Here is a 27145-nt window from a genome sequence, read left to right on the forward strand (position 1 = left end):
CAAAACATTACCGATTATTAATTCATTTCTTAAAAATCCAATGGCCCACCATCGGACCCGGCCGATTTCGGACTTTTTTCGGACAATTTTTGGACAATTTTCTGACTTTTTATCGGACGTTTGTCTGACTTTTTTTTTTTTTTTTTTTGCATTTTGGGGACTTTTTTGGATTATTTTCAGAATTTGTATTGTACATTTTTTCGGACATTATTTTGGACTAAAAAATAGGCTAAATAACGCTCCAAACTTGCGCTAAATTTTGGCGAAGAAAAACTGTCATGTCCATTTTCAAAGGGGTCTCTTGACCTCGGACCTCCAGATCAGTGAATGTAAATGGGTTCTCTGGGTACCCATGAGTCTCCCCTTTACAGACATGCACCATCCAAAAAAAAAAGATCACAATATATCCAAATATATGGATTGGTTAGCCCGTATCATGATGCGTATCGTACCACCAGATTCTTGCCAGCCCTAATTAATAATTAATACGGTTGGACAAAGCCAGGCTAGCCGTTTCCTCCTGCTTCCAGTCTTTATGCTAAGCTAGGCTAACCACTTTGGCCGGAGACTCCAACGTTCCAACGGACCAATGAGATCTTAACTTCCTCCCAGAAACATTCAGACAGATAAAACTGTGTCTTCATGACCTTCTTTCTCTCCGTCTCTTTCATCCAGATCTCATTTCCAGTTTAACAAATGAACTCGTATTGACGTTGGGTGTTTTTCTCTCTCTGTGTGCTCCAGTTATGAATCCATAAACCAGCAGCTCTGTCTGTTTACTCCCCATTAATGATTTCTCTGTATACTTCTCTGCAGATAAAGTGCTCCCAGACTGACAAAATGATTTCCTTTTTTTGTTTTTTCTAAATCTCATTAAGATGATTCTTCCCCTCTTGTTCCTCGTCTTCATCCCTTTAGGTTTCTTTCTCTGTTGGACGAGTGACTCCCATCCATCCTGATAAACCCTCCTCCTCTCTGGTTCGATCTCCTCCCGCTGCTCTGATGTGATTCTCATTTACTTTTTGTACTTTTCTTCTCCTACAAACACACGGAGTTTGATGCATACAAATGTGAAATCATGTGCACAGACGTGTTCAAATGCACATACACGCACAGAATCACAGGTATACATGCGAGACGTAACATCACAATAAGACACACACAGGTACGACTGCTGCACGGAGGCTGCTCCGCTCTTCTAGCTCGTCTCTCTAACCGGCTGATTTAGTGCCGAGGCACGTACTGGAGTGGAAAACAAACGCCCCCAGCAGCAGCGGCGGCGGAGCGAGAGGTTATGTTTGACACGCCGCTAACTCTCACGGTAAAAATTTAAAGAGACTTGGTTTACAGCGGGCTTCCAACACCCGGAGTATACAAGGTGTTTGTGAGAGTCTGACAGCAGGAGAGCAAACGCTCCCCGCTGCAGTAAACCCCACCCGTCTGGGGATCCGTGCCGGGCAAAACAAACACTGTTAGAAGCAGGTGGAAGCTCTATCTGATCCACATCTGGAGCATCAGGTATCCATGTTTTTATCTAAAGAAATACTCACACTGTGAAACACACTAAGATGTGATCACAGCTACGTTTCTTTATCTATTTTGGGTTTGAAATTATGACTTTTGTTGCTTTTTTTAAGCTTAAACTGATCAATTAAAATCCAATCAGGGCAAGTAAACACATGCCAATTACAAAATGCTATGATGTCCTAAGACTTTCCAAGGAAGTACAGTGATTTTGAAAGTCTTCACAATTAATCGAATATTAATCCCGATCATGATTTTGGCTTCACACAAATGCTCCGCTCATAGAAAACTCAGCTGTATAAATCAAGCGCTTCATAAACTCACAGCTGGAGATGAACCGCCAATCAGTCGTCGGTGTGGAGAAGTTAACTTAATCAGACACGTATTATACTGTAAATCGTTCCCGTGACACTGCTCAGAGGCATCACAGCCACCGGCTCGTCTGCCGACAGCACGGAGCACATCGTGGTGCATTCAGGCTCTACTCAGTGAAATGAGTATTGGGTGATGGATTATAACGCTGTCATGATGCGTTCAAATGTGGTTTTTGGTGAGAAACTTTAATAAATCCAGTTGTTTGAAGGAGAATAATAGAAAATAGAAAATATATAGAGACTTATGACCTGTTTAACTTCCTAACACTCTAAGCAGCTTATAATACATCATTAAAACTACTAATGCCAAGATTGTTTTAAATCAAAGCAAATATTTAAATAAAAATATTTTATTTCTTAATTATTTGAATTGTGTGTTTTTATGCTTCCAAATATAGATAAAAATAAGAGTACAAGGATAAAATTAAGATTTTTTAACGGTTGTAATGAAGCAGCGCTCCGTTTATTTAAATATTTTGTCCCTAAAATCAATGAATCATCGTGATCAATAATCAGGATTATTTATATTTTGGCCATAATCGTGCAGCCCTACTGTGTGCATACTTTTTATGATTTTGATTGTTTGTTTTTTTAACATTCTTGAAAATAAAATTCTGCGTCGGTAACGTTAAAAAACATGAATCAATCTAACCGTCTAGACCAGATCAGACTATAAACCAAACTAAAACCAAACCAGGCCAGTCTGTGTGAAACCAGACACACACTCGGAACCAGAACTGTACCACGCACACACACAACACACACACACACACACACATATATAGGAAACAGATCGGTGATGGGAGTGAAGCCATAACCTTCCCCTCCCTACCCACAATCCCTCTGGGGACTGCCCTCGCCAGCTGCTGCTGCTGCTGCCTCCATGACTGAGAGCCCGACACACACACACACACACACACACACACACACACAATGAGAGAGAAACATGGGAAGAATGGATGAGAGAGAGAGAGAGTTAGAGAGAGAGAGAGAGAGAGAGAGAGAGAGAGAGAGAGAGAGAGAGCGCAGGGTGAATGAGCGCCAGAATCATGGAGGCGTTTCCCGTTTGATTAGAGCAGATTTCTCTGTTGGATTGTAGTGATTATGGAGGGTGACAGAGCCAGGTGACTGAGACATGCCAGCCGTCTCTCACACACACACACACACTAATAAATGTGTTCATGACACTGTAACACAGACACACACACACCTCTGCAGACTTGTTAATGTGAACACGACACACATGTGTTTCACATCCAGCCTGCAGCCTCGGTGGGGTTTCTGGGGTTTCTGTGACAGCAGAATGAAAACAAGGAGACATGACGCAACACAAAACCAATCAGAACACAAAGACAACACAAATCAAATGATCTGGAAAACACACGAGGACAATGAGACACAGACCGGCATGTAAATAAATGTTAGAAAGCACAGAACCTAAAATGTCAAATTGCTTTTAAAATGATAGGAGATTGTAGACCAGCAAGTCCGCTGTTCTGAGAGGTTCAATTACTGGTTTTGTGAATGGAGTCTGGTGGCTTTGAGGTTCCCCGTCAGAAAGGGCGCTCTGATGGCGAGGTGAAGTGGTGAAAATATTCTAAATATAGCGTACACTTAAACTGATATTGATTTTATTTTAGGTGTCTAAAATACGTTTTTCTGCTGCTCCCGTCCACCGCCGCTTCACCTCGCCATCAGACAGCCCTTTCTGACGGGGAAATGAAGCCGTTATATCGCTCTCTTCAAAGCCACCAGACTCACTTCACTTTGCTTTTGGCTAACGGCTAAGTAGGCAGTGTTTCCAACACAGATGGACCCGCCTTTTAACTGTCCACATGGAGAAAAGGACTCCACCGAAGTTAAACCAAACTATTTAGGTACATAAAAACAATGGGAGCAGCCGATCACATCCTCGCCTTTAAACGCTCTCCTCTCATTGGCTCCTCTCAAGTCGTGTTTCTGTTATTTTGTCCACCTGATGGAAACCAGAGGAGGCTGCAGCTACTGAACAACAGCTAATCCACAAAAAAAGGAGGGAAAGAGGGGATGAAAAGGATAAAAGAAAAGAAGAGGGAGAAAAGGAAGTGGAGAGGAAACGCCAAAATAAAAGCGTCTTGGAGAGAAACAGAGAGAAGAAAAGAGAAAATCCCCTGTCTTCTTCTCTGTGACAGTAAAACCATTAATCCACATGCTCACAACCTTATAATGAAATTATTCTACAGAATCCGCTTTCACCGCGCACGCACACACGTGTGTGTGTGTGTGTGTGTGTGTGTGTGTGTGTGTGTGTGTGTGTGTGTGTGTGTGTGTGTGTGTGTGTGTGTGCATGCGTGTGTGTGCATGCGTGTGCAGATTAATTTGGCGGGGGGTGAGGATTCGCTCTATCCTGCGTCTGGAGAGGAGGGAAGGTTTTTACATCTCAACCCTCCCTGTTCAGCTCAGCGGTAGTAACACACACACAAACACACATCAATAAATATGCAGTTACACACAGCAGCAACGTGCACACTCTCAGTCAGAAACAAACAGACAGAACAAAGCGACAGAAGGACGGAGAAGTAATCTGATGGTCTTTTCATCGTCTCCGTTTGTTCAATTGTCACTTTGGCTTTCTAGTGATCCTCCGTTTCCTCTCATCTCTCTCTCAGAACACACAACACAAGTATTCAGTTCATATTACTCCGTTTCCTACCGCTCTCCTTTCACGGAAGTATGTTCACGTTAAGTTGACTAAATCTGAAAATGCACATGTGAACATGTGAAGATGACATGCCTGGTGTTGCCGTGCACAGTGGGGCTGTCAATTCATTCAAATATTTAATTAATCGCAATTAATCAGACATTTTTTATCGGTTCAAAATGTAACTTAAAGGGAGATTAGTCAAGTATTTAATACTCTTATCAACATGGGAGTGGACAAATATGCAGCTTCATGCAAAACGTATGTATATATTTATTATTGTAAATCAATTAACCCATTAACATTCACTGATCTGAAGGTCAACGGTCACAGATGACAGTTTTTCCTCACCAACATTTAGCGTAAGTTTGGAGCGTTATTTAACCTCCTTCATGACCAGCTAGTCTGACATGGTTGGTACCGATGGATTCATCAGGTTTTAAAGTTCCATATGATACCAGATCTTTACTCTAACTTTAGAACTGCTACGACCTAAAAATTGGAAGTTGCGTTAATGTGTTAAAGAAATTAGTGGTGTTAAAACAAATTTGCGTTGACGCGTTAACTTTGAACGGCCGAATTTTTCAGTTTCTTTCTGTTTTTGGAGTTTGGAAAATTACTGATATTATGTCAAATATCAAATATCAAATATGCCATAATTGAAAACAACATTTTTGTTATTGACATCTGCTCACTTTGACCTCTTTCATCCTTTTATTTCCTCTCTATCCCTCTTCCTCTTCCTGTCCTCTCTGAGCCTGTTGAAATTCAGTCCATCTCTCAAGGTTGTTCCTTCCTCCCTCTCTCTCTCTCTCTCTCTCTCTCTCTCACACATCAGCATCACGTCGGCCAGGGAGGGGGTCAAAGTTCACAGCAATCCGCCAGCCTCCGCGGTCCTCCCACCGGACCGCTTGATTGACAGCAATCAGGACTAACCTCCCCTCCTCCTCCTCCCTCCTCCCTCCACCTGTCAAGACAAAGTGGCTGCTAGTGTGTGTGTGTGTGTGTGTGTGTGTGTGTGTGTGTGTGTGTGTGTGTGTGTGTGTGTGTGTGTGTGTGTGGACCACTTCCTGTCATTTTTAATTATCCAAATGATATTCAGCTTCAGCACACTACCCCCCCTCAAAAAACTCCCATAATCCCCCAGTCCACCCTCCCAACAGATGCTGTCAGGAGGGCACCGTCGCGCCGTCATTAGCATAAGAGCGTGTTTGTTTAAAGAGCCCGTCCCGCCTATAAAATCAAACAATTAGAGATGCAGACAAGCCGCGGCCTATTGACTGCATAAATAATAAGACCCGCACTCGTCTTTTTTCTCTCCTTTCACCTTCGCTTTTTTTTCTTCTTCTTCTTCGCTCTCTGGACGCTTCGTTTATTGGTTCAGACCTCTTCCCCCCCTCTCTCTCTCTTTCCCTCCGTCCGTCCGTCTCTCCGCAGTTATTCCCACAGCTAATGAACCTGCCGGACCTCACAGGAAGTCAGAGAGAGAGAGGGGGGTTGTGGGTAATAATCAGGATGCGAGGCTCGGCGCTCACCGCCGTGACCTTTAGTCTCGCCGCCGCCGGGTCACGCCGGGCCTCTGGAGTCATCTGCGCATGCAGGCTGGTGAAGCCCGGCTAGAAACCCACGGTGTGTGTGTGTGTGTGTGTGTGTGTGTGTGTGTGCGTGTGCGTAATGTGTTTGAATATGCAGGTCTTAAAAATTCATCTGAAGGCCGGAGTTCAGCGCTCAGAGAGACGGAGAGAGATACCTGAAATACTGCGTCTGTGTAGTAATTTGACACCAATCTGAGCCAGACTTCACTCATCAGATCTGATATATTCTTTAAATACATTATCAACATATTTCATATGTACTTTGATGTATTTAATAATATTTTTTTAACAGTATTATGCTGCTTTTATCCAACTGTCTGTCTCAGGTGGATTTAAAGGACGATCTATAGTGGGTTTAGTGTTTTAGGTGCTCATATCCAGATAAGATTTAAGACACGTTCATTTATTATATTTGTGTCTCTGTTGGCCAAAACAACGAATCATCTTTGTTTTCTGGGCTACTGTTAGATCAGGTCGGTTCTCCTTCAGTCCAGAAGGAGGTGGTACTGCAGCTTAAGCTGTTTGGTAACCGACAAAAACACCAGAAGAAGAAGAACAACAACAGTATAGCCAGCGAGCAAACGACTATCTATAAACTAACACAAACACACAGATGAATCGTATCTGTGATCTAGTGACGACACAACGTCACAGACTACAGAAGCAAATAGACAAAACTCTGGTGGCCATTTTGGACTGAAAATGCTTATTATATTTATAATGTTTTTATTGTTCTACACGGGACATTTCAGTAGAGACATTAATTATGACGATAGATAAGGGAATATTTTAGTTTAGTTTTAGGAGGAGGAGGAGGAGGAGGATCCCATTCATTGTCTATGTAAGCAGCCGTGCATTCTGGTAGCGCAGCGTTGCATTTGGAGGAACGGACCGTCACATTGGCCGCTCCTCATTTACATAAAGCTGAGGTTTCGGCTACTTTATGCAAATCAGGGGCGACTCGCCACCTCTGGAAACTCCCGAGAAACTTTTAAACTGACCGCTGTCGATCTAAAGTAAAGACAGATTCAGTGACTGCAGGACTTCTTTATATTTTGGTTAACTACTTTTATGACATAAGAGAAAAAAAGTTTCCAAACGAGCCGCCGTGGTGGTTCTGGTTTGAAAGCTGGGAGCAGCAGCCTACGAGGGAAAGCGTTCGTCCAATCAGGTGCCTTGTGGCAACCCATCAAGAGTTCAACACTGGGATGTGAGGCAATCCCTCGCCATAAAAAACGCCTCTGTGGACACGTACCATCACACATGTTGTTGAAATTGATCTTTTTTGAGATCAGATAGCGATCTGATCCACCCGATATTCATCAAGAGGCTCAGTGGCGATGGTGAATCAATACATGATACCGTCATTAGAAGTAAACAGAAGACTTAAATCTCAGAGCTCCCTTGAACGCATCAGCAGGATTACTTCTTTTAACCGTCCCTGCTGGTAACAACACAATAAAGACGAGTTTCAAGTCTCTAAAGCAGCGAAAACATGCTAAATCAGCAGGTCGAGGAGACTCTCAGTGACTTCCTCCCTGTCTGTCTGACTTCCTTTCTCCTTCTTCTCCTCAGCTTTTCCACTTCCTGTCTGTCTGTCTGTCTCTCTTTCACTACTTCCTGTTCATAACCCTCCTCAGTAATATACCCATAATCCACCGGGAGCAGCAGCAGCAGCAGTCCTCTCTCTCTCTCTCTCTCTCTCTCTCTCTCTCTCTCTCTCTCTCTCTCGTCTCCTCATCTAATTTTTACCTACGGTGACACTCATTGGTTGACAGCTTGATTGACGGGCTGACAGGAAGCGGCGTCGTGTCTGCCGCGCCGCCGCTGTCGTCTTTAATTTCCCCCTCATCGCCGTGACAACACACGGGCACCTTACATCTGTTTTGCCCGACGCGGAGCGAAGCGGCGGGTTAACAGCTGCAGGTGAAGGACTCAAACGCTTCGCTCATATCAAACAGGACACTCGTTGGGTTTCTCTTTACAAGCTGCTGCTCTTCTCTCTTTCATGAATACTCTCATCTTTATGTTTATTCTGATGATTTTATTTAACATGTAAACTGAAGGAGTTTCAGGTGATTTACTTTGGATGTGAAGTTGATTTTATTCTGGCATTTATATTTAATTATTATTATTATTATTATCCCACTGCTCAGCCTTTTGTATTTACTTATTTGCACTGTGGTTATTTGTTATATATTGCACGTCTTGATGCAAATATTTGTACATATTTCATATATTCTTATTTTATTTTTTAATTTTAGTACTTACATATATTGTGTTTATAATGTACCATTATGTACATAATTTACATGTTACTTACTCTTTTTATTCTATTTTCTTACATTTCTTTATGTTTATATAAGAGCAACTGTAACGCCCCAATTTCCCTGCGGAGCTCAATAATTCTTAATAATTCTTCAATATTTCTGACTCTTATTCTAATATTTAGGACAAAACTGCCACGTTTACACTGCAGACGGCAGATTTATAGCTTTTTTTGAGGAAACATTTTCACAATTTAAATATTTTCGCGGTCTAAATCCAGAAAGAGAGAATGTGAACAATACGCAAAAAGGTATCAAGATTTCTTCTTTATGATGTCATCCCACTGAAGATAAAGTATTCACCTTTAGCTGTGTATTAATTCAGATATATTGGGAAATTCAAACAATAAAACCATGCGGATAAAATAGTGTAGTGCACTTTGTAGAGCCATGTTTCTCTCAGCTTTTATCAGAAAATGTCACGTTATTTTTAATAAATCCTGTCAGACACGATGCCGACTGATCAGCAGAAAAACTGCATTTCAGTTTATAATCATATTTGTAAAACAGCAGTTTTACTACTTAATGTGTGTGTGTGTGTGTGTGTGTGTGTGTGTGTGTTACGGCTTTCAACCGAGACCGTATACATGTAACGTGTGAAAACTGACTCGTGTTGCTGGACTGCTGTTGAATGCATCCGACAAATCCTTCTGTCTACTTTGGTAGTATTTCTGTGGTATTACTGCTTTAACTTCAGTGAAACATCGAGTACTTCTTCCACCACTGCCGCCTTTACTTTCCAAACATCTCTCCTCACGAACCAAACCATTGCAACTTTTTATACACCGTCTCCGCTTTCCAAAAATGTCACAGCCAGATGTCTCTCTTTGCATCTTCTATCTATCTGCCTGCTGTCTCTCTCTTTCTGTCCATGTCTTACGTGTCTTTCCCTCTCTTCTCGTTTCCTTGCCTCCATCTCTCCTAGCCTCCTTGTGTCTTTGCTGCAGATCGACAGGTCGTCCTCATCACACTGTGTGTTTGATTCTCACACTAAACAACCAAACAGACTGTGTGTGTTTTAACAGGTGTGATACCTCCCCACCCACCCCCACCAGACACTCATCATGCCAGGTGCTCCGCCAGCCTGTCACCAACACAAACACACTTTCTTCCTCTTTGTCTCGTCGTTTCCTCCGTTCACTTTGTGACTTCACTAAAGACACATGGCGTCTTCCTCTTCCTCTTCATCAATCTCTCTCTAATTGTTCACTCTTTTTGGAGCGACACAGTTTACTTTATGACACCCCTCCCCCCTCCCTCTCTGTTTAATTAGTGTCCGTCTGTCCGCCGCCTCTTCATCTTCAAACGCCACATGGTGTCTTTAAAAACACCAAACATCAAGCTGCTCTTTAAAGTCCAAAAAAACACACTTCATCAGCAACAACTAAACTTCCTTCTACTTCCTGACCCGCTCACCTTAAAGGAGCAGTCCGCTCATTTGTTAGAGCTCGGGCCTTTACATTTATTAACGCAGTCGAAGGTTAGTTGTAATTTCAGAACAATATCTCCCTGCAGCTGCATCCCTCTTTAAAGAAAATAGAATAAAACGCTGGTATTACATGTTTCTGCAAACCACGGATACGTTGAATCAGGACCTTTCTGAACCAAAAATACATTTCATATTAACATTTCTACATACGTGTATATCAGCGTCATCGTATTTTAACTGCTTGTGGTGCTTTTGCTGTTTAGAAACTGTATTCAATTACGTTTAGGCAACACAACTATTGGGTTAGGTTTAGTAGAAGATCATGTTTTGGGTTCAAATAAGTGCGTTACTTTTAGTTTCACGTGGGATACGAACAGCGGCCTCCTGGGTTAAAGTCAGTCCCGTTTTTGACCCATCCATCCACTTCGTCATCGTCCCTATGCAGACTTTGATTAAATGTATTTGTGATACGTCAAAAAAGCAGACATACATCGTTCGTAGCTATACCTATTTAGGAGGAATCTCTTTGCAAAGATTTGCACGCAGATTTTCCGTATTCCTGCAGCGCATTTTCTCATCAAACTGGTGAGAAACGGCTTTTATTCTGCACATTTTTAGTCAAATAAGGGATCAGATTAGGGATTTAAAAGGATCCAGATCTGATTAGTAAATCAGAAAATGTTGAACCTCAACTCAGACATCACTTGTTGTCGAAACGTACGTTTTTTGCTTAATAAAGATAACGCTGAGAGCTAAATGAAACCCTTCAGAGACACGGCGTCCACGTGTTTCCTCCACAGATCTCTATGGATGAGTAATAAAGTTCATACAAACACCAGCTTCACTCATTTCCTCCCACACACACACACACACACACAGCAGCTCATACCTGACAGCAGAGCACACATGGAGCTTTACATCCTGTTTAATGACTGCTCTCTCTCTCTCTCTCTCTCTCTCTCTCTCTCTCTCTCTCTCTCTCTCTCTCTCTCTCTCTCCCTCTCCCTCTCTCACTCTCCCTCCCTCCCTCTCTCTCTCTCTCTCCCTCCCTCCCTCCCTCTCTATCTCTCTCTTCATTAAGCGTTATCAACCTCTCTGGCCTAATCTCTCTGAAATTAGTGTCTGGTCTCTACCACCTAAGTGACTGGCTGGCATTCATTAGCGCTGCGTTTTAGCCAAATCAATCACGCCGCGCCCCGTCCGCCACGCTTTCTTAAAATGTCATCCTCAAACTTCTCACAATCAATTAAGCGGGAGATTAATGAGGCCAATTTGCCGCCAACACGTCGGCCTTCCTCCTGCGCTGAAAAAGCTACGCACACACACACACAAACACACACACACTCACACTCACAATGATGTAGAAACACACTGAATGATATATGTACATAGAGGAGACGAGCTGACACACACACACTGATAAATGACACACACACACATCGTTTCCTGCAGGAAGTGTGTTTGTCCTGAGAGCGCGCGCTTTAAATAAACACAGAGAGAAGTCACTTCCTGTTTGATTAATAAATGATATTGTTTTCATAATTTGTCTGATATTACAGGTATAAAACATGAAATATTGTCTAGATATTGAGTTCATTTTGTACTGTGAGAGGAGAGTGAATGTATTAAGCTTTGACCTTTTCCCTCATTAATCTAATAATCTCTTATGACATTGATTCATTATTTTGCTCCTGAGAACAATTCAGCTTTTATAATTAGTTTATTTTAGAAAAACTCTGACACAAAGATCAAGGAGATAAAAGAAAGAGTGGGTCGATTTTCACTTTGTATGAAATTGTGCGTATAGATATAAAGTTGCTGCTGATTCAACCCGGTATCACAGGAAGGCGTTTAAATACCCCGACATTACACGGATATTCTGGTCATGAGTACGCATTTTTGCCTTTTCATGTGTCATTTGTACGCCACGCAAAAGTCCGCACTTAGGTTTAAACAAGAAAACAACTTAGTAAGGGAAAACGGCATGGTTGGGTAAGTAAACTAAGTAAAACAATTACGTTACATTACATAACATCGCCTACTTAACTTACGTCACATACGCAACACTTAACTACTGACTTCAACTTACCAATTTAACTACATGACAAGCATACTTATTTAGACCCAAACCACCATCTTTTCCTAAACCTAACCAAGTTGTTTCCTTTGAACTAGGGCTGTCGGGGGAGGGAATTTCCCCTGCGGTGATAATGACTGGCTCAACAGTGCGATATGCGGTATTATTTCAACTTTTTTTAGTTTTTTTTGCAAATTACTTAATTTACCATGATGTCAATGATATATAAACAAGGCAAAAACTATTTTTTACGGAAACAACTACAGAAAACACGTGAAAAACGTCAACAAAACACGTCACTAATGTAACTTACAAAAGAAAACTCCGGTCAACAACGTTCTCGAACACGTGTCTCCTGGTTAAAAGGCCTGTGTTTGTTGGACCCTCCCACCATAAGTGGTCTTTCTCGCTTTTTATACTACGTCACTAAGTCTTACCTTACCTTATCTTTAAATTGCAGTCAGTATAGGATACATGGCGTACAAAAGACACCCGGAAAGGTAAGTGGATGGGTCCAACAAGCAAGTGCTTTTGTTTAACTCACAACATTAAACACGTAAAGAGTGATGCCGAGGGGTCTGACAAAGGTGGGATGAGGACCGTATTGACTAACTTATTTGAACCCAAACCACAATCTTTTCCTAAACCAAACCAAGTTATATATAGTGCATGTAATGAGAGGAAACTGACAGGTGTAAAACTGACGCTAGAGCGGTACTTAGAACGTCATAGTTTGAAGCGTAGGGCCACTGACCAAGCGTCGGTATTGACGAGTTGGGAGTGATATCGTGTTGGATGTTTCACATTAAAAGCATTCCACTGGTGAACAAGTGGGATGCTTTTAAGAAGTTAAAGGAAATGCAATATGTTTGTCAACATTAGCGGTGCTATTCTTTAATAAAAACAGGTCTAATCAACCAGATAGTCCTGTGATCTGTGCTGTTTGGTCAGTAAATCAGTTTTCAATACTGCAGGAAGGAACAGTACAAACAGAATGTACTTATTAGAGGCAGGTCATATTTAAAAAGCAGCTTAATGTAGAGTACAATTTAAAACAAAGCTTAACACACACACACACACACACACACACACACACACACACACACACACACACACACACACACACACACACACACACACACACACACACACACACACACACACACACACACACACACACACACACACCTCCTCCAGGTGAGCGGAGGCCCACATTGTTCGTGTCACTTCCAATCTCACAGCTGCCTCAATCTGCCTCGGGATCTGCCTCATATGGTTGTCATAGCGACTCTCCAGGGATTATAACAAGGTATTATGGGATGTCTAGTGTCTCGAGCTGCAGGATCAGAACACGATGTTAACACACACACACACACACACACACACAGAGCGTCTCGACACGGCGGCGGCGGCGATGCTCAGCGCAGCGTGAGCGGATGCGCGGCGGCTCGGCTGCTCTCGGCTTGTTCCAGCCTCGTGTTAACACTCACACATGACAACATGATGTGCAGAGCGGCGGAAGAGGGGGAGAGTCGGTTGTCACGGCGACACGCTCTCTCTCTCTCTCTCTCTCTCTCTCTCTCTCTCTCTCGCCGTGGCTGTCTGCAGGATTAAAGCGGGACTGATAAAGAACAAACGCAACAACAAGGACTTGTGATAGATGTGGTTGCACTAATGCTCGCCGTCCTCCGCCTCGCTCTCTCCGTCTTTCTACTACTGATACTCAGAGAGCGAGCCGTTTCCTTTACGGGGACAGCGCCCTCTAGCTGCCGGCTAGCTCAGATCAGATCCCAGACCAGTTTCTCTCTGACTCATCTCACCGGTAATGAAGCTATTTGAAGATAAAATGTGAATCCAAACTGCTGCCAGACACAAGAGAGAATGTGGACAGTAAAGTCACTGGTTTCTGAGCATGAAAGACTCGTCGTGTCCGCTCTGAAGACTTTATAAAGACGTCAACAAGCTGGTTTGATTGACAGTTCAGATTGTGAGAAAGAAAGGTGGATGAAACCGGCTCATGTGCTTTCTAAAACGACACTGACCTTTGGACGCCACGGCGGGCGTAAAACATGCATCGAGACGTTCATCAGCCGAGCACTTCTTCTACAATTAACAGCAGAAAAGGTCACTGCAGAGACAGACACATTATATGTAGAACAGATGTAGAACAGATGTAGAAGTGATATGAACACACTTAAAGTAAAGTGAGAGAGAGCACACCTAAAAGCAGCGGTGGAAAGTACATTAACTATAGTACCATTTAGAGATACCTCTGCTGCTTTATACTTCTACTCAGATACATTTTAGAGACAAATACTGTACCTTTAACTTCACTACATTTATTCCACAACTTTATTTCCAACTTAAAGGTAGGGTGGTTGATGTTGGAAAGCTAGCATAATTTGAAAGTAGCATCGCCTCAGGAGCTCCGTCTAAACCCAAAAAATTACAAATCAATGACAGATATTGTCCAGAAACCCTCACAGGTACTGCATTTAGCATAAAACAATATGCTCCAATCATAACATGGCAAACTGCAGCCCAACAGGCAACAACAGCTGTCAGTGTGTCAGTGTGCTGACTTGACTATGACTTGCCCCAAACTGCATGTGATGATCATAAAGTGGGCATGTCTGTAAAGGGGAGACTCGTGGGTACCCATAGAACCCATTTACAGTCACTGATCTGGAGGTCAGAGGTCAAGGGACTCCTTTGAAAATGGCCATGACAGTTTTTCCTCGCCAAAATTGTGCATACGTTTTTGAGCGTTATTTAACCTCCTTCATGACCAGCTAGTATGACCTGGTTGGTACCGATGGATTCATCAGGTTTTATAGTTTCATATGAGCAACCTAAAAATCACAAGTTGAGTTAATGCTTTAAAGAAATTAGTGGCGTTAAAACGAATTTGTGTTAACGACTTATTATCGCGTTAACTTTGACAGCTCTATTTATAGCTTAAGATAAAACTTTATTAATCTCCAGGGGGGATACAAAGTAATTAAAATTAATGCAAGATTAAATTGATGAACACATTAATGCATCAATAATCATAATGCAATAATATAATACATATTATTCTGCATAAAGAGCACTTTTACTTTTGGTACTTTACGTCAATTTTGATTCCGATACTTTTGTATTTTTACTCGAGTTAAATTTTGTGTCACCGTCTCTCAAAGAGTTTGTGATGAATTCTTCATATCTGTGAGCAACTCTTCTGTCAGGATGCTCGAATATGATCATAAAAAAAACTACAAGAAGATTAGAAAAGTGGATTTTTACACAGCGAAGGCTCACTGCTGTCAACCAGATTATAATAATAATAATAATAATAATAATAATAATAAGAAGAAGAAGAATCAGGTGTAACTGAAACAGATGCAAACACACACGCACACACACACACACACACACACACACACACACAGATTAGCAGCCTGTATCAGCGGTGGTATCGCGTCGTCAGCCTGGTTGTGATGTTAAAAGCTCAGCCTTTGGGCTGTATGTTAAACAGATAAGGAGTGGAGCATGTTAGGGATTAAAACTACAAGACACACACACACACATTTCACACACACACACACATACACAAACCCGGGGGAGCAGCGATAACCCAGTCATTATCATACTTTCATAATTCCATTTAATAATTCAGCTTAGCCGCGGCGGCGGCTGGATGTTGAGGAATAATTGAAGTCGGCTGTGGTGAGAAATCTGAGGGTGAATTATGAGGAATCAGCGCGCTAATAATGTAAAGGTACATTATGAGGAATCATTTAGCTTCTGAAAAGCTCAAAGGCAAATTATAAGACTTAATTCTGATAACAAAATGGTGTGAAATCCTCATTCGGACACTAAATGTGACAGGATGTGGACCCCATCGTATTCTGGGGATTCAGGAATAACAGAAAATATCATTTCAGTTCATTAGGCCTCACTAATGAGGCTGTGATGCTCATTAAACACTAGAAAACAGACATATCTGACATTAATAGACACGTTAGCACTAGTGGGTCCTGAAGGTGGCGCCAGAGAAAAGGCCAGGTTGACACCCAAATCAAAACGGTTTATCCTGTACGGTGGCTATTTTAGGACATCTCAGGCTCAGTTCTTCATCATTTCATCATTACGTTAAATGTTGACACACCTCTTGGCAATGCTTGTTTTAATAATTCCTGCGATGTTAATAGAAATCAACAACATATCAGCGACTCGCCTTCTGGGGAACATAAATATACAGTATGTACCAAGTTCCTGAGCTCTTTCACAGCGATGCGACCAGCGCCATCCTTACAGCAACGATGCCAGCGTGGCTTAACACAAGCTTTACTAAGAAACCAATATCTGTGGAGGATTGTGCACGATATGAAGGAGGTTTAGGAGTGTACAGTGTATTGATTCTGCATCATGTTGAGTGATGCAACAGTGCAAAAACAACCAGAAATGATTCATCAGAGACCAAAACGATGCATTTGTCAACGTGTGTATTCAGATAGGTGAACTGAAGTTTACTGTGTACGTCCTAAGATGTGTTCAGATGACGTCGACCTCCTTCAACAGTTCCTACCTGTAAAATGTGGCTGCCCAGGTGAGGTTCGAAGATCTCCGAGGCGACGGCGCTGGGACTCCTCCTTCGCTGGGAACCGATAGCTAAACACACATCACACACACACACACCAGCAAACACACATGCACACACACACACAAGGAGAGAGAAAGCACAGGACAGGACAGAAGAAGACCGGTGAGACTCAGACACATTGATACGAGCAAAGCTACACACACACACACACACACACACACACACATATGCATTCACACACACACACACACACACACACACACACACACACACACACACACACAAACGTTTATACAGCCTAGCGTGACGAACACACATGGCACAGGACAAGAGGAACCAGTGAAGTCAACTCTGCAGAACATTGTTGAACAGTGTGACGAGTTAGCATTGTTAGCCCCCCTTATTAAAACCAACAGGAACCGTTAGCTTCATGCTAATAAGGTTGCAACCGATCATATTCTACAACACGGATGACGTGAGGAGCTAATAATGCTAACAAGTTAAACTTAGTGAAGTCAACCAGCAAAACTTTGGATTTCTACACAAAAGACATTTTATACAAAGAGAACATGAGAATATTTACATGCAAACACAGATCTGTTCCAGTTTAGCTGCAAAATGATGGACATGTGGAGGTTTTGTGGACAGACGTAGAGTTCTTAGGAAGAGATTTGGGAGGCGGTTGCATGCAGTTAGGAGGAGGTCATGACAACATTATCAACTGGAACACTGCAGCAGGAAGTTATCATCACTAAAACCAAACATGAGGGCTCAAGATAACAAGATAAGTCCCTCAGTGGTCACAGATACCAAACAGAGCTCTCTCTCTCTCTCTCTCTCTCGTTCATTATCTCTTCGCCATCTCTTTTTATCATTCTCATCTTTCTACCCATCACTGTTCATCTCTGGAGAAAGAGAGAGAAAGAGAAAGAGAAAGAGAAGAGAGAGAGAGAGAGAGAGAGAGAGAGAGAGAGAGAGAGAGAGAGAGAGAGAGAGACGGTCAGTGAAAGGCAGAAAAGAGAGAAATGTTTTATAGCTTTCTAAAATTTCTCCCCGAGGGCAAAACTCAGAGAAACAGAAAGTACAACAGCCAGAGAGAGAGAGAGAGAGAGAGAGAGAGAGAGAGAGAGAGAGAGAGAGAGAGAGAGAGAGAGAGTGTGTGTGTGGGGGGGGGGTTATATGTGATATATCTGCCCTCAGGTTAAACTGTCTCTCTCTTTCCCAAAAGAAGACAAAGCCAGAAAGTGTGAAAGACATACAGAAAGAGAATTTGAATATTTAAAAACTTCCCTTTATCACCAATATTCAATCACACTAATGTACGTCTACGTCATTCAACCATAAACATACTGAAGAAGAGAAGCAGAAACCAAAACGTACATACTTCTTCCATACTTCTTTCTGATTGTATATAAACAACGAGGCTGTAAAGGAGGACGAGTCGGCGCGATGACGTTTAGTAGTCTCATTTAGCCACTTGTTAGCAACCGCCTTTTTTAAGACACATAAAAGCTTCAGAATTCCCCAGTGGGATCTTTAATGATCTATTTTATGTCTTAGAACAAAACGTTAAAATCTCTTGTGTTAACCACAGACCTAGACCCAGAACTATAAACCCATTCAAAGAACCCGTTGACTTCCAGACGAGGGAACAGGAAGTGCTAACATGCTAACTCATTTATGGGTTTTAGGACTCATTCCTGCAGCGCTCTATTAGAGATGTACCGATACCGATACCAGTATCGGGTATCGGGTCCGATACTGTGCTCATGTGCTCATGTACTCGTACTCGCAAAACGGCTCCGATACATCGGCACCGATACCACATTACGGCAGCGTGACTTTAACTTCTCGTCACCATCTTTCGGGTCCTATCGCACGCTCGCGCTCCACCTCCCCTGACGGGCGAGACGGGCATGCCGGCCCTCACTTTCATTGCGCCACGGGGTTTTGCTTGCACCCTCTGACTCGCGCGTGCGTTAGACTCCTTGTCCACGGCCCTGGGAAGTGGCGAGGTCCGGGCGGGGAGCGCTTTAAAGCCACCTTCGCCCCGAGCCTTTCCAAGCCGACCTAGAGCCGGTGGCGGCGCACCGCCTCGTATGTTGCTCACACCCTGCACTCGGTCTGAAAGAAAATAGTATCGGTGCATCTCTACACTCTATTGTTGCCTTTTTTGTATTTTGTTGTTTTAGTCTTCTGTACATGTAACTTGTTGCTTATTGCATTTTAAAATGCTGAAAAAGTTTAGTTTTTTTTAAATAATAGTTTAATTTAATAACAAGAGTTTTTTTTTTTTTAAATAGTTTATTAAATTAAAATCCTGTTGCCTCGAGACAAACAAAAAACACAGCGGCATGAACAAACAAAAGTGGCCCGGACCAAGAGACAGCGAGACATTAGTAGAGTGTTAACCAGACAGTGAGACAGTTTGAGACAGACAGACAGAGAGACAGAGAAACAGACAGAAAGACAGACAGGCAGACAGAGAGACACACACAGATAGAGAGACGGACAGAGAGACAGAGAGACAGACAGACAGAGAGACAGACAGATAGAGAGAGAGACAGACAGATAGAGAGACAGAGAGACAGGGAGACAGACAGACAGACAGACAGACAGATAGAGAGACAGAGAGACAGACAGATAGAAAGACAGAGAGACAGACAGATAGAGAGACAGAGAGACAGACAGACAGAGAGACCGAGAGACAGACAGGGGGACAGACAGACAGAGGGACAGAGAGACAGAGAGACAGACAGATAGAGAGACAGAGAGACAGACAGATAGAGAGACAGAGAGAGAGACAGATAGAGAGACAGAAAGACAGACAGATAGAAAGACAGAGAGACAGACAGATAGAGAGACAGAGAGACAGACAGACAGACAGAGAGACCGAGAGACAGACAGGGGGACAGACAGACAGACAGACAGATAGAGAGACAGACAGATAGAGAGACAGACAGACAGAGAGACAGACAGACAGAGAGACAGACAGATTGAGAGATAGACAGACAGACAGATAGAGAGACAGGCAGACAGAGAGACAGACAGATAGAGACAGAGAGACAGACAGACAGAGAGACAGACAGACAGAGAGACAGACAGATAGAGAGACAGAGAGACAGACAGATTGAGAGATAGAGAGACAGACAGATAGAGAGACAGACAGACAGAGAGACAGACAGATAGAGAGACAGAGAGATAGAGAGACAGACAGATAGAGAGACAGACAGATAGAGAGACAGACAGATAGAGAGACAGACAGATAGAGAGACAGACAGATAGAGAGACAGAGAGACAGACAGATAGAGACAGACAGACAGAGAGACAGACAGATAGAGAGACAGAGAGACAGACAGACAGAGAGACAGACAGATAGAGAGACAGACAGACAGAGAGACAGACAGATAGAGAGACAGAGAGACAGACAGACAGAGAGACAGACAGACAGAGAGACAGACAGATAGAGAGACAGACAGACAGAGAGACAGACAGATAGAGAGACAGAGAGACAGACAGACAGAGAGACAGACAGACAGAGAGACAGACAGACAGAGAGACAGACAGACAGAGAGACAGACAGATAGACAGACAGAGAGACAGACAGATAGAGGGGTATTAAAGCTCACTAAAAGAGAGATTTTTCTGCCCTGAGGTAATTTTCTCCTCTCTACACAACCTCCGTCCTCGTCTCCCTGCAGACCTCATTACACTGAATTTAAACACACTCACCCTCCTGTCGGTTTCTTTTTGGGAGGGGGTGGGGCAGTGGGGGAGTGGGGGGGTGTAATAGGCTCAATTAATGATGTAATGAAATGCTCTTGTGAACGAGAGTCTTTTAAAGACGGGGTGAGGAGAGAGGAGACAGAGGAGGAGGAGCCCGACCTCACGGGAACATCGGACTTCTTTACAGAGAAATAAATGTTGTTGTTTAAAGTGTGATGATCCAGAGTGAACCAGGAGGACTCAAACACGTCACGTCTTATAGTAAAGACAAGAAAACAGGATCAAAACTTCATCTGATCACATCGATTGAGTCTAAAGTTAATCCAGAATAACTACGGCGGCATTTTGTAAATGATTAAAAACTAATCTGAAGTGAAGTAAAAGTAGATAATCACTAGTTTCTGTTGAGACGATTTGTGGAAATGTTTGTTTTAAAAGGGGGGGAGGAGGAGGAGGAGGAAGAGGAGGCTGATGATGTGAAGAAGAGGAGAGGTGAAGAATAACAAGATATGGGGACTCTGAGGAGGAGGAAGATGAGGAGAAGGAAGGACCAAGGTGTTAGGAACGATGGGAGGAAGGAGGAAGAGGAAGAGGAGGAGGAGCTGAGGAAGGTGAAGAAGACGATGAGAGGGAGTAGAAGAGGAGGAAGAATATGACGAAGAGGGGTAACAGGAATTAAGAGGGGAATGAAAAGGTGAAGAAGAACAAGGAGAGTCAGCAAGAGGAGGATGGGCAACGATGAAGAGGAGGGGAGCAAGATAGAGAGATACTGAGGTAAGGAGAGGACGGAGAGTAGAAGGAAGATGAAGAGGAGGGGAAGAGGTGAAAAGGGGAAGACAAGAGGCGAAGTAGGAAGACAAGGTGTTAGGAAGCTGTGAGGAAGGAGGAAGAGGAGGAGAAACAGAGTGAGGAGGTGAGAGAGCTGAGGAAGGTCAAGAAGAAAGAGGAGAGTCAGCAAGAGGACGATGAAGAGGAGGGGAGCAAGATAGAGAGATACTGAGGAGGGGGTGAGGTAGGAAGAGGAGGGAGAGTTGTAGGAAGATGAAGAGGAGGAGGAGAGGTGAAAAAGGGGAAGACAGGGAGGTACGACGACAAGAGGGGAAGGAGGAAGAGAAGGTGTTAGGAAAGCTGGGAGGAAGGAGGAAGAGGAGGTGGAATATGATGAAGAGGGATAACAGGAAGTAAGAGGGCAATGAATAGGTGAAGAAGAAAGAGGAGGGTCAGCAAGGACAATGAAGAGGAGGCACAGAGGGGGAGGAATGGGAGAAAGGAGGTAAAGGGGGAAGACAGGGAGGTACGATGACGAGAGGAGGAAAAGAAGGATGGAGTATGCAGAGAGGAGGTGATGAAGAGGAGGCGAGGGAAGAGGAGAAGAAGGGGGAAAACAGGTGTGGGTGAGAGGAAGGCGAAGAGAGAGGAAGAGGAGGAGGAGGATAGAGAGGAGGTGGCAGGAAGTGATGGAGGAGGGATAGAGAGAGATAGAAGGGGAGGAAGATGAGGGTGAGCAGGAGGATGAAGACTGAGAAAGAGGAGGTGGCGGGATGAAGAGGAAGAGCTGAGGGAGGGGGAGTGATAAAGAGGGAGAAAAAGGTACTATTTCTGAAGAAGTTAGTAAGTCTACTAAAAAGCCGACGTCTTCTGTTTGTCTCTGTCCGTCATGTGACCTTCACCTCGCAGGTCATCGCCGTGTGTTGAGCGTCTCCAGAGGAGGAAGAGGAGAGTAAAAGAGGATGAAGAGGAGGAAGATCAACACATGAAGGCCAGAGAATAACAATGACAACCTCCCTCTCTCTCTCTCTCTCTTTCTCTCTTTCTCTTTCTCTCTCTGGTTCGGCCTCGCTGCTGGTAAACAACTAGTGTGTGTGTGTGTGTGTGTTCAGCTAACCCCTCCAGCGATGCTCTGAGCGTTTAGCCGTCAAAGTGTGTGTGCATGTGTGTGTGTGTGTGTGTGTGTGTGTGTCTGCAGTGAGACCTCTGAACCTGCAGCACACACACACACCTGAGACGTGGTAACAAACAAAGATCCTGATCCTGCAGGACGAGTCCAACGTACACGCGCACGCACACGCACGCACACACACACACGCACACACACACGTATACTGTATATTTACTGTTCAATACAAAAGAAATTAAATAAATACACTGGGACTGTTAATCAATTAAAATAGTTATTCGCGATTAATTAATCACGTTTTATCTGTTCTAAATGAACCTTAAAGGGAGATCAGTCAAGTATTTAATCCTCTTATCAACATGGGAGTGGACAGATATGCTGCTTTATGTAAATGTATGTATATATTTATTATTGTAAATCAATCAACACAAAACAATGACAGATATTGTCCAGAAAATATTTTAATTGATTGACAACTGTAAAATAAATGTAAAGAACAAACTTCTTGAAAATATTCAAAATTGTGTGTGTGTGTGTGTGTGTGTGTATGTTTGTGTGTGTGTGTGTGTGTGTGTGTGTGTGTGTGTGTGTGTGTGTGTGTGTGTGTGTGTGTGACCATCTCATTGGAAAGTCAATTTAACTTTGGTCTCTCAAAGTCAGACATTACTGCTGTTGTTAATTTATTTTCTTGTTTAATATGAAATTGGCAACAAACCAGCGATCCAGTGTGTGTGTGTGTGTGTGTGTGTGTGTGTGTGTGTGTTGTGTGTGTGTGTGTGTGTGTGTGTGTGTGTGTGTGTGTGTGTGTGTGTGTGTGTGTGTGTGTGTGAGAGAGTGATCATGTAGGTGTATATTAGAGAAGGAAAAGTATTTGTGTGTGTGAGAGAGAGAGAGAGAGAGAGAGAGAGAGAGAGAGAGAGAGAGAGAGAGAGAGAGAGAGAGAGAGGGGACGGATTGGTACTGTTACACAAATTGCCAATTCAATTAGCGGTAGGTGTAAGAACACTGGAGAGAGGAAGAGAGAGAGAGAGTAGCTGTAGAGAGAGAGAGGGAGGGAGGGAGGGAGGGAGGAAGAGGAGAGAGAGAGAGAGAGAGAGAGAGAGAGAGAGAGAGAGAGAGAGAGAGAGTAGCTGAAACAAGAGGGAGGGAGAGAGGGAGGGAGGGCGGCCATGTTGGCAGAATGTCAGAGCCAATTTATCAAGACCTAACAAAGGACTTGAGGGATGAAGAGAGAGGAGGAAGGAAGGTAGGGGGGAGGACTGAAGGGAAGGAAGGACAGGAGGAGGAAGTGAGGGATGGCTGAGGGAAGGAAACATCGACAGGTTAGGATAGAAGGAAGGAAGGAAACATCGACAGGTTGATAGAAGGAAGGTAGGAAGGAAGGAAGGAAGGAAGGAGGACTGAAGGGAAGGAGGGACAGGAGGAGGAAGTGAGGGAAGGTAGGAAGGAAGGAAACATGGACAGGTTGATAGAAGGTATGGAATGATTGAGGAATTAAAGACGGACTTAAAGACACTCTGAGGAGGTTGTGACCACTAGCAGCGCCATGAAGCAACGTTTGTATCTCACATACATCCTATCTGATGTTTTCACAATATTCATCTTTAGTTTTTTTAAACAAATGAATCATTTATCTTTAATAAAAGGTTTCATATTCTAACATGAAGTGGTGTAAATGTGTTTAGTGAACCTGAGGAGAACGCCTCACTGTTCCAGAGTAATCACTGACAGAGACGCTCTCAGAGACTCACTCAGCCTCCCGGAGATGTTTAAAAAGTCATCAGCAGTGGACACATTTGTTTTAATTAGTGTCTCTTTAAAGGCGTCTTTCAACCACTTTAACTTTTCATGAGCGGCTCTGCTTAATAATCCATGTTCTCTCTTTTTACCATCATCAAACTTTAACCGTCTGACTGGTCGGCTGGAACAACCTCTCACACACAGCGACTCTCTCTCTCTCTACAGAGAAACAGAGGGAGTGAATGAATGAATAGTTGATTATCACAGATCATCACCTGATATCATCTGGATTAGCTTTAAAAAGAGATTATTTAACTTCCTGCTGAACAGCAGCCGCTGTGGCCACGAGGGGAACTTACAGGATAACGGTACAATCAAGGTTCTCTTGAGTCTTTTTAACGCACTGGGAAGCCCTCCATGTCTAACTATGACGATCTATTACGGTCACAGTTTTAAACTCGTGGTTAACGTTGTGAATTCAGACTAAACTACTTGTTTAGGTTTAGGAAAAAATCATGGTTAGGGTTAAATAAGTATGTTTGTTATGTAAGTTAAGTTGCGTAGCCTACATCAGGTAAGCAGTCAACGTTGACTTTGTGCAACGTATCCTCAAACAACGGTTCATATGGTATCTTACGGAAAGTTATTTTGTTATTTTTCGTGCGTTTTCCTACAAAATGTCCGGCAACACGAGCGATCCATGCACCGGCGGTGTTTAGGCAACTAAACTACTTAGTTAGGTTTAGGAAAAGGTCGTGGTTTGGGCTAAAATAACTACTGAAGTGGCATTAAATTACACTTACATGGATTACATCTGAATTGATTATGTGGGTTATATACGAATTAGGGTCCTGACACACCAAGCCGACGGTCGGCTGTCGGACAGTTTAGGGCCGTCGGTGAGCGTCTGTCAGTCTAGTTTGTGCGGTGTGTCCTTCACCGTCGGCTCTAGTCTGCCCTTGTCAGAGTTTTTTTCGGCCGATTCAGCATGTTGAATCGCCGGCGGAGCTCGTCGGTGAGAGAAATCACTCTGATCGGCTGTTCAGCTGAAACGTATCCGTGTACAAGAAGAGAAACGGACGTGAGGAAAGCAACCAAATGAGTAAAGTCAAGAGGACACACACAGAGGACTCTTCTCACACACGGATATTATTCACAGCAACATGAACATCTGGAATGAAGCTAAGTGGTGAGTGAGAGTGGTGTGAAAATGGTTTCATGTACGTATCATAACGGCTTGTATATCCGCCGTCCTCGGTCTTCCTGTTTCTCTTTCTGAGTGATGAATACAGACTACTGCCGCCTGCTGGTGTGGAGAGTTATTTCCTCTCACGCAGGAGCAGAACGTACGTGGTAGTCGGCCGTCGCCTCTAGTCTTTACGGTGTGTTTGAGTGCAACTTTTTGGCCAAGACAAAGGAGACGTGAGGCAACGCAACTGGTGGCCTTCATCGCTGCTAGTTCTCTGATGTCGGGTTGGTGTATCTGGACCTTTATAGTGCATTACATTTCGTAGATATAGCTCTATAGACTCGTCATCCTCCAAACGCAGACTTTGTTATTGTTTTACTTTGAGATCATTTCAATGTTGGCCTGTATGTGTTTTAACAAATAACTCTTACAAAACTACCTAGTTCAGTTTAGCAAAAAAAAAACATGGTTTGGCTTAAAATGACTGAAGAACTGTTACGTTATCAAGCTACGGACGTATATTATAATAAGTGAAGTGAGTTCAGTTGTAAGGAAACGTAATTTTTAGGAGACACAGCTGGATATTCCATAGTTACAAATGCTCTGATTCCATTATTTTCTCAGTCTTAATATCTTTACAGGTGTAACTGCCTCCCCACTCTGCCTATATAACAGTACAGATCTTTGGTATAAAGCTCTCTCTCTCTCTCTCTCTCTCTCTCTCTCTCTCTCTCTCTGTTACACATTACAAAGTTTACAGCTCGTCACATAAACGAGAGGCAGTGAGCCTAAAGGAGACTCTTTCCTCCTGAAATGAGATGTTGGGGCCGATTAACTCTGGCAGAGTCGCTCCACTAAACCTGCATTATTTCACTGTTTAAACTCCTTCAGTGAGACTTTAACTGTTCAGCGCTGAGATGTTTTACAGTGAGACAGCCTGCGGGCCTGAGAGCAGGAGGAGGCACTTTAAATACACAAGTTAACGTGCAACACGGCGGTTTTCACTCTTATATAAGGCCTTTGTCCTCTTCTGGTTGGTGCTATTTGACTTAAAGTTTTCACTCTTTATCTTCTGTAAAGCACTCGTAATCATTGTGTCAGAATGGGACAGAATTCATTTCACATTTACAGTAAATGACAAGTTTTAAATTCAAGGTTTAAGAAGGATTCATGAAATGTTTGATCACAGATTTTACCTTTAAGATGTCAATAGGATAATCTGGATTTAAATGAGATAATTTCTAATGCAGAAAAAACGTTGTTGTCCCAAACTTGACACGATGAAAATGTTGATAATTAGAATCAGAAAAGAGCAGAACATTATATTCCTACAAGAGAAGAAGCAGAGGAGACAGAGATAAAAAAGAAACCCTTCCTCGGAGTTGAACCGGCGCTTTCAGAGTCGGTAACATCACCAAATGAGCGTTGAATTGCTCCGTAATTTCCCGCTTGTGTTGAATAATTCAGCAGTTATCGTTCAATGATCAGACTTAACTGGAAATCAGAGCAGGGGGTGAATGAGAGAGAGAGAGTGGGTGGTGGAGAGAGAGAAGAAACAACACAGAGAGGTTGTGAATGAGGTCATCATGTGGACGAGGTCACCGTCAGCTCAGAGGGTCAACTCGGACTAACTGTTGTTTTCTTCTGGTGAGTATTTAGAGATTAAATATATAACATGTTTTGTTTCTGTTCGTTTTCTTCTCTTTCACATTTGGAAATTAATTGACTGACAAGGCAGCAAAACTTCATGATAACTGGAGTGAAAACGTGGATCTGTTCTGCTGGTTTGCAGGTAAGAATGTTGAATTTGAAGCTCAGTAATCTCAAGGTTCAATTACTAGCTTGCTCCAAAGCTTCTTAGAAAATGAGCTCAGGTGTAGGAATATCATGAGAACTTCGGTACCAAGTCGATGCCAAAGTTCTGAAAACATGACGGTGCTCGTTTTTTTACAGTACCGCAGGAACCGTCGGGGCTTGAGACTAACAGCGTACCGTCGTCACG

At 43.1% G+C, this 27145-nt stretch overlaps 2 protein-coding genes across 9 annotated transcripts in view; both read right to left on the bottom strand.

Moving 5' to 3' along the window:
* The window catches only part of npas3 (neuronal PAS domain protein 3), a 324742-nt gene that overhangs the window by 120655 nt on the left and 176942 nt on the right, over positions 1-27145 (bottom strand). For 7 of the 8 annotated variants that reach the window (XM_074661224.1, XM_074661223.1, XM_074661226.1 and 4 more), the window contains one exon: positions 16577-16659. In XM_074661224.1, coding sequence (XP_074517325.1) covers positions 16577-16659 — 83 coding nt within the window. Of the gene's footprint in view, positions 1-16576; positions 16660-17174; positions 17472-27145 lie in introns of those variants that run through there. The other variant, XM_074661231.1, reaches the window with a different exon arrangement.
* Positions 12060-27145, bottom strand: part of akap6 (A kinase (PRKA) anchor protein 6) — a 420277-nt gene continuing 405191 nt past the window's right edge. The window contains exon 24 of the transcript XR_012597348.1: positions 12060-12093. The gene's annotated coding sequence lies outside the window, so the exon portion shown is untranslated. The remainder of the gene's footprint in view (positions 12094-27145) is intronic.

The sequence above is a fragment of the Sebastes fasciatus genome, chromosome 15, assembly GCF_043250625.1.
Source record: "Sebastes fasciatus isolate fSebFas1 chromosome 15, fSebFas1.pri, whole genome shotgun sequence".
Taxonomy (NCBI): Eukaryota; Metazoa; Chordata; class Actinopteri; order Perciformes; family Sebastidae; genus Sebastes; species Sebastes fasciatus.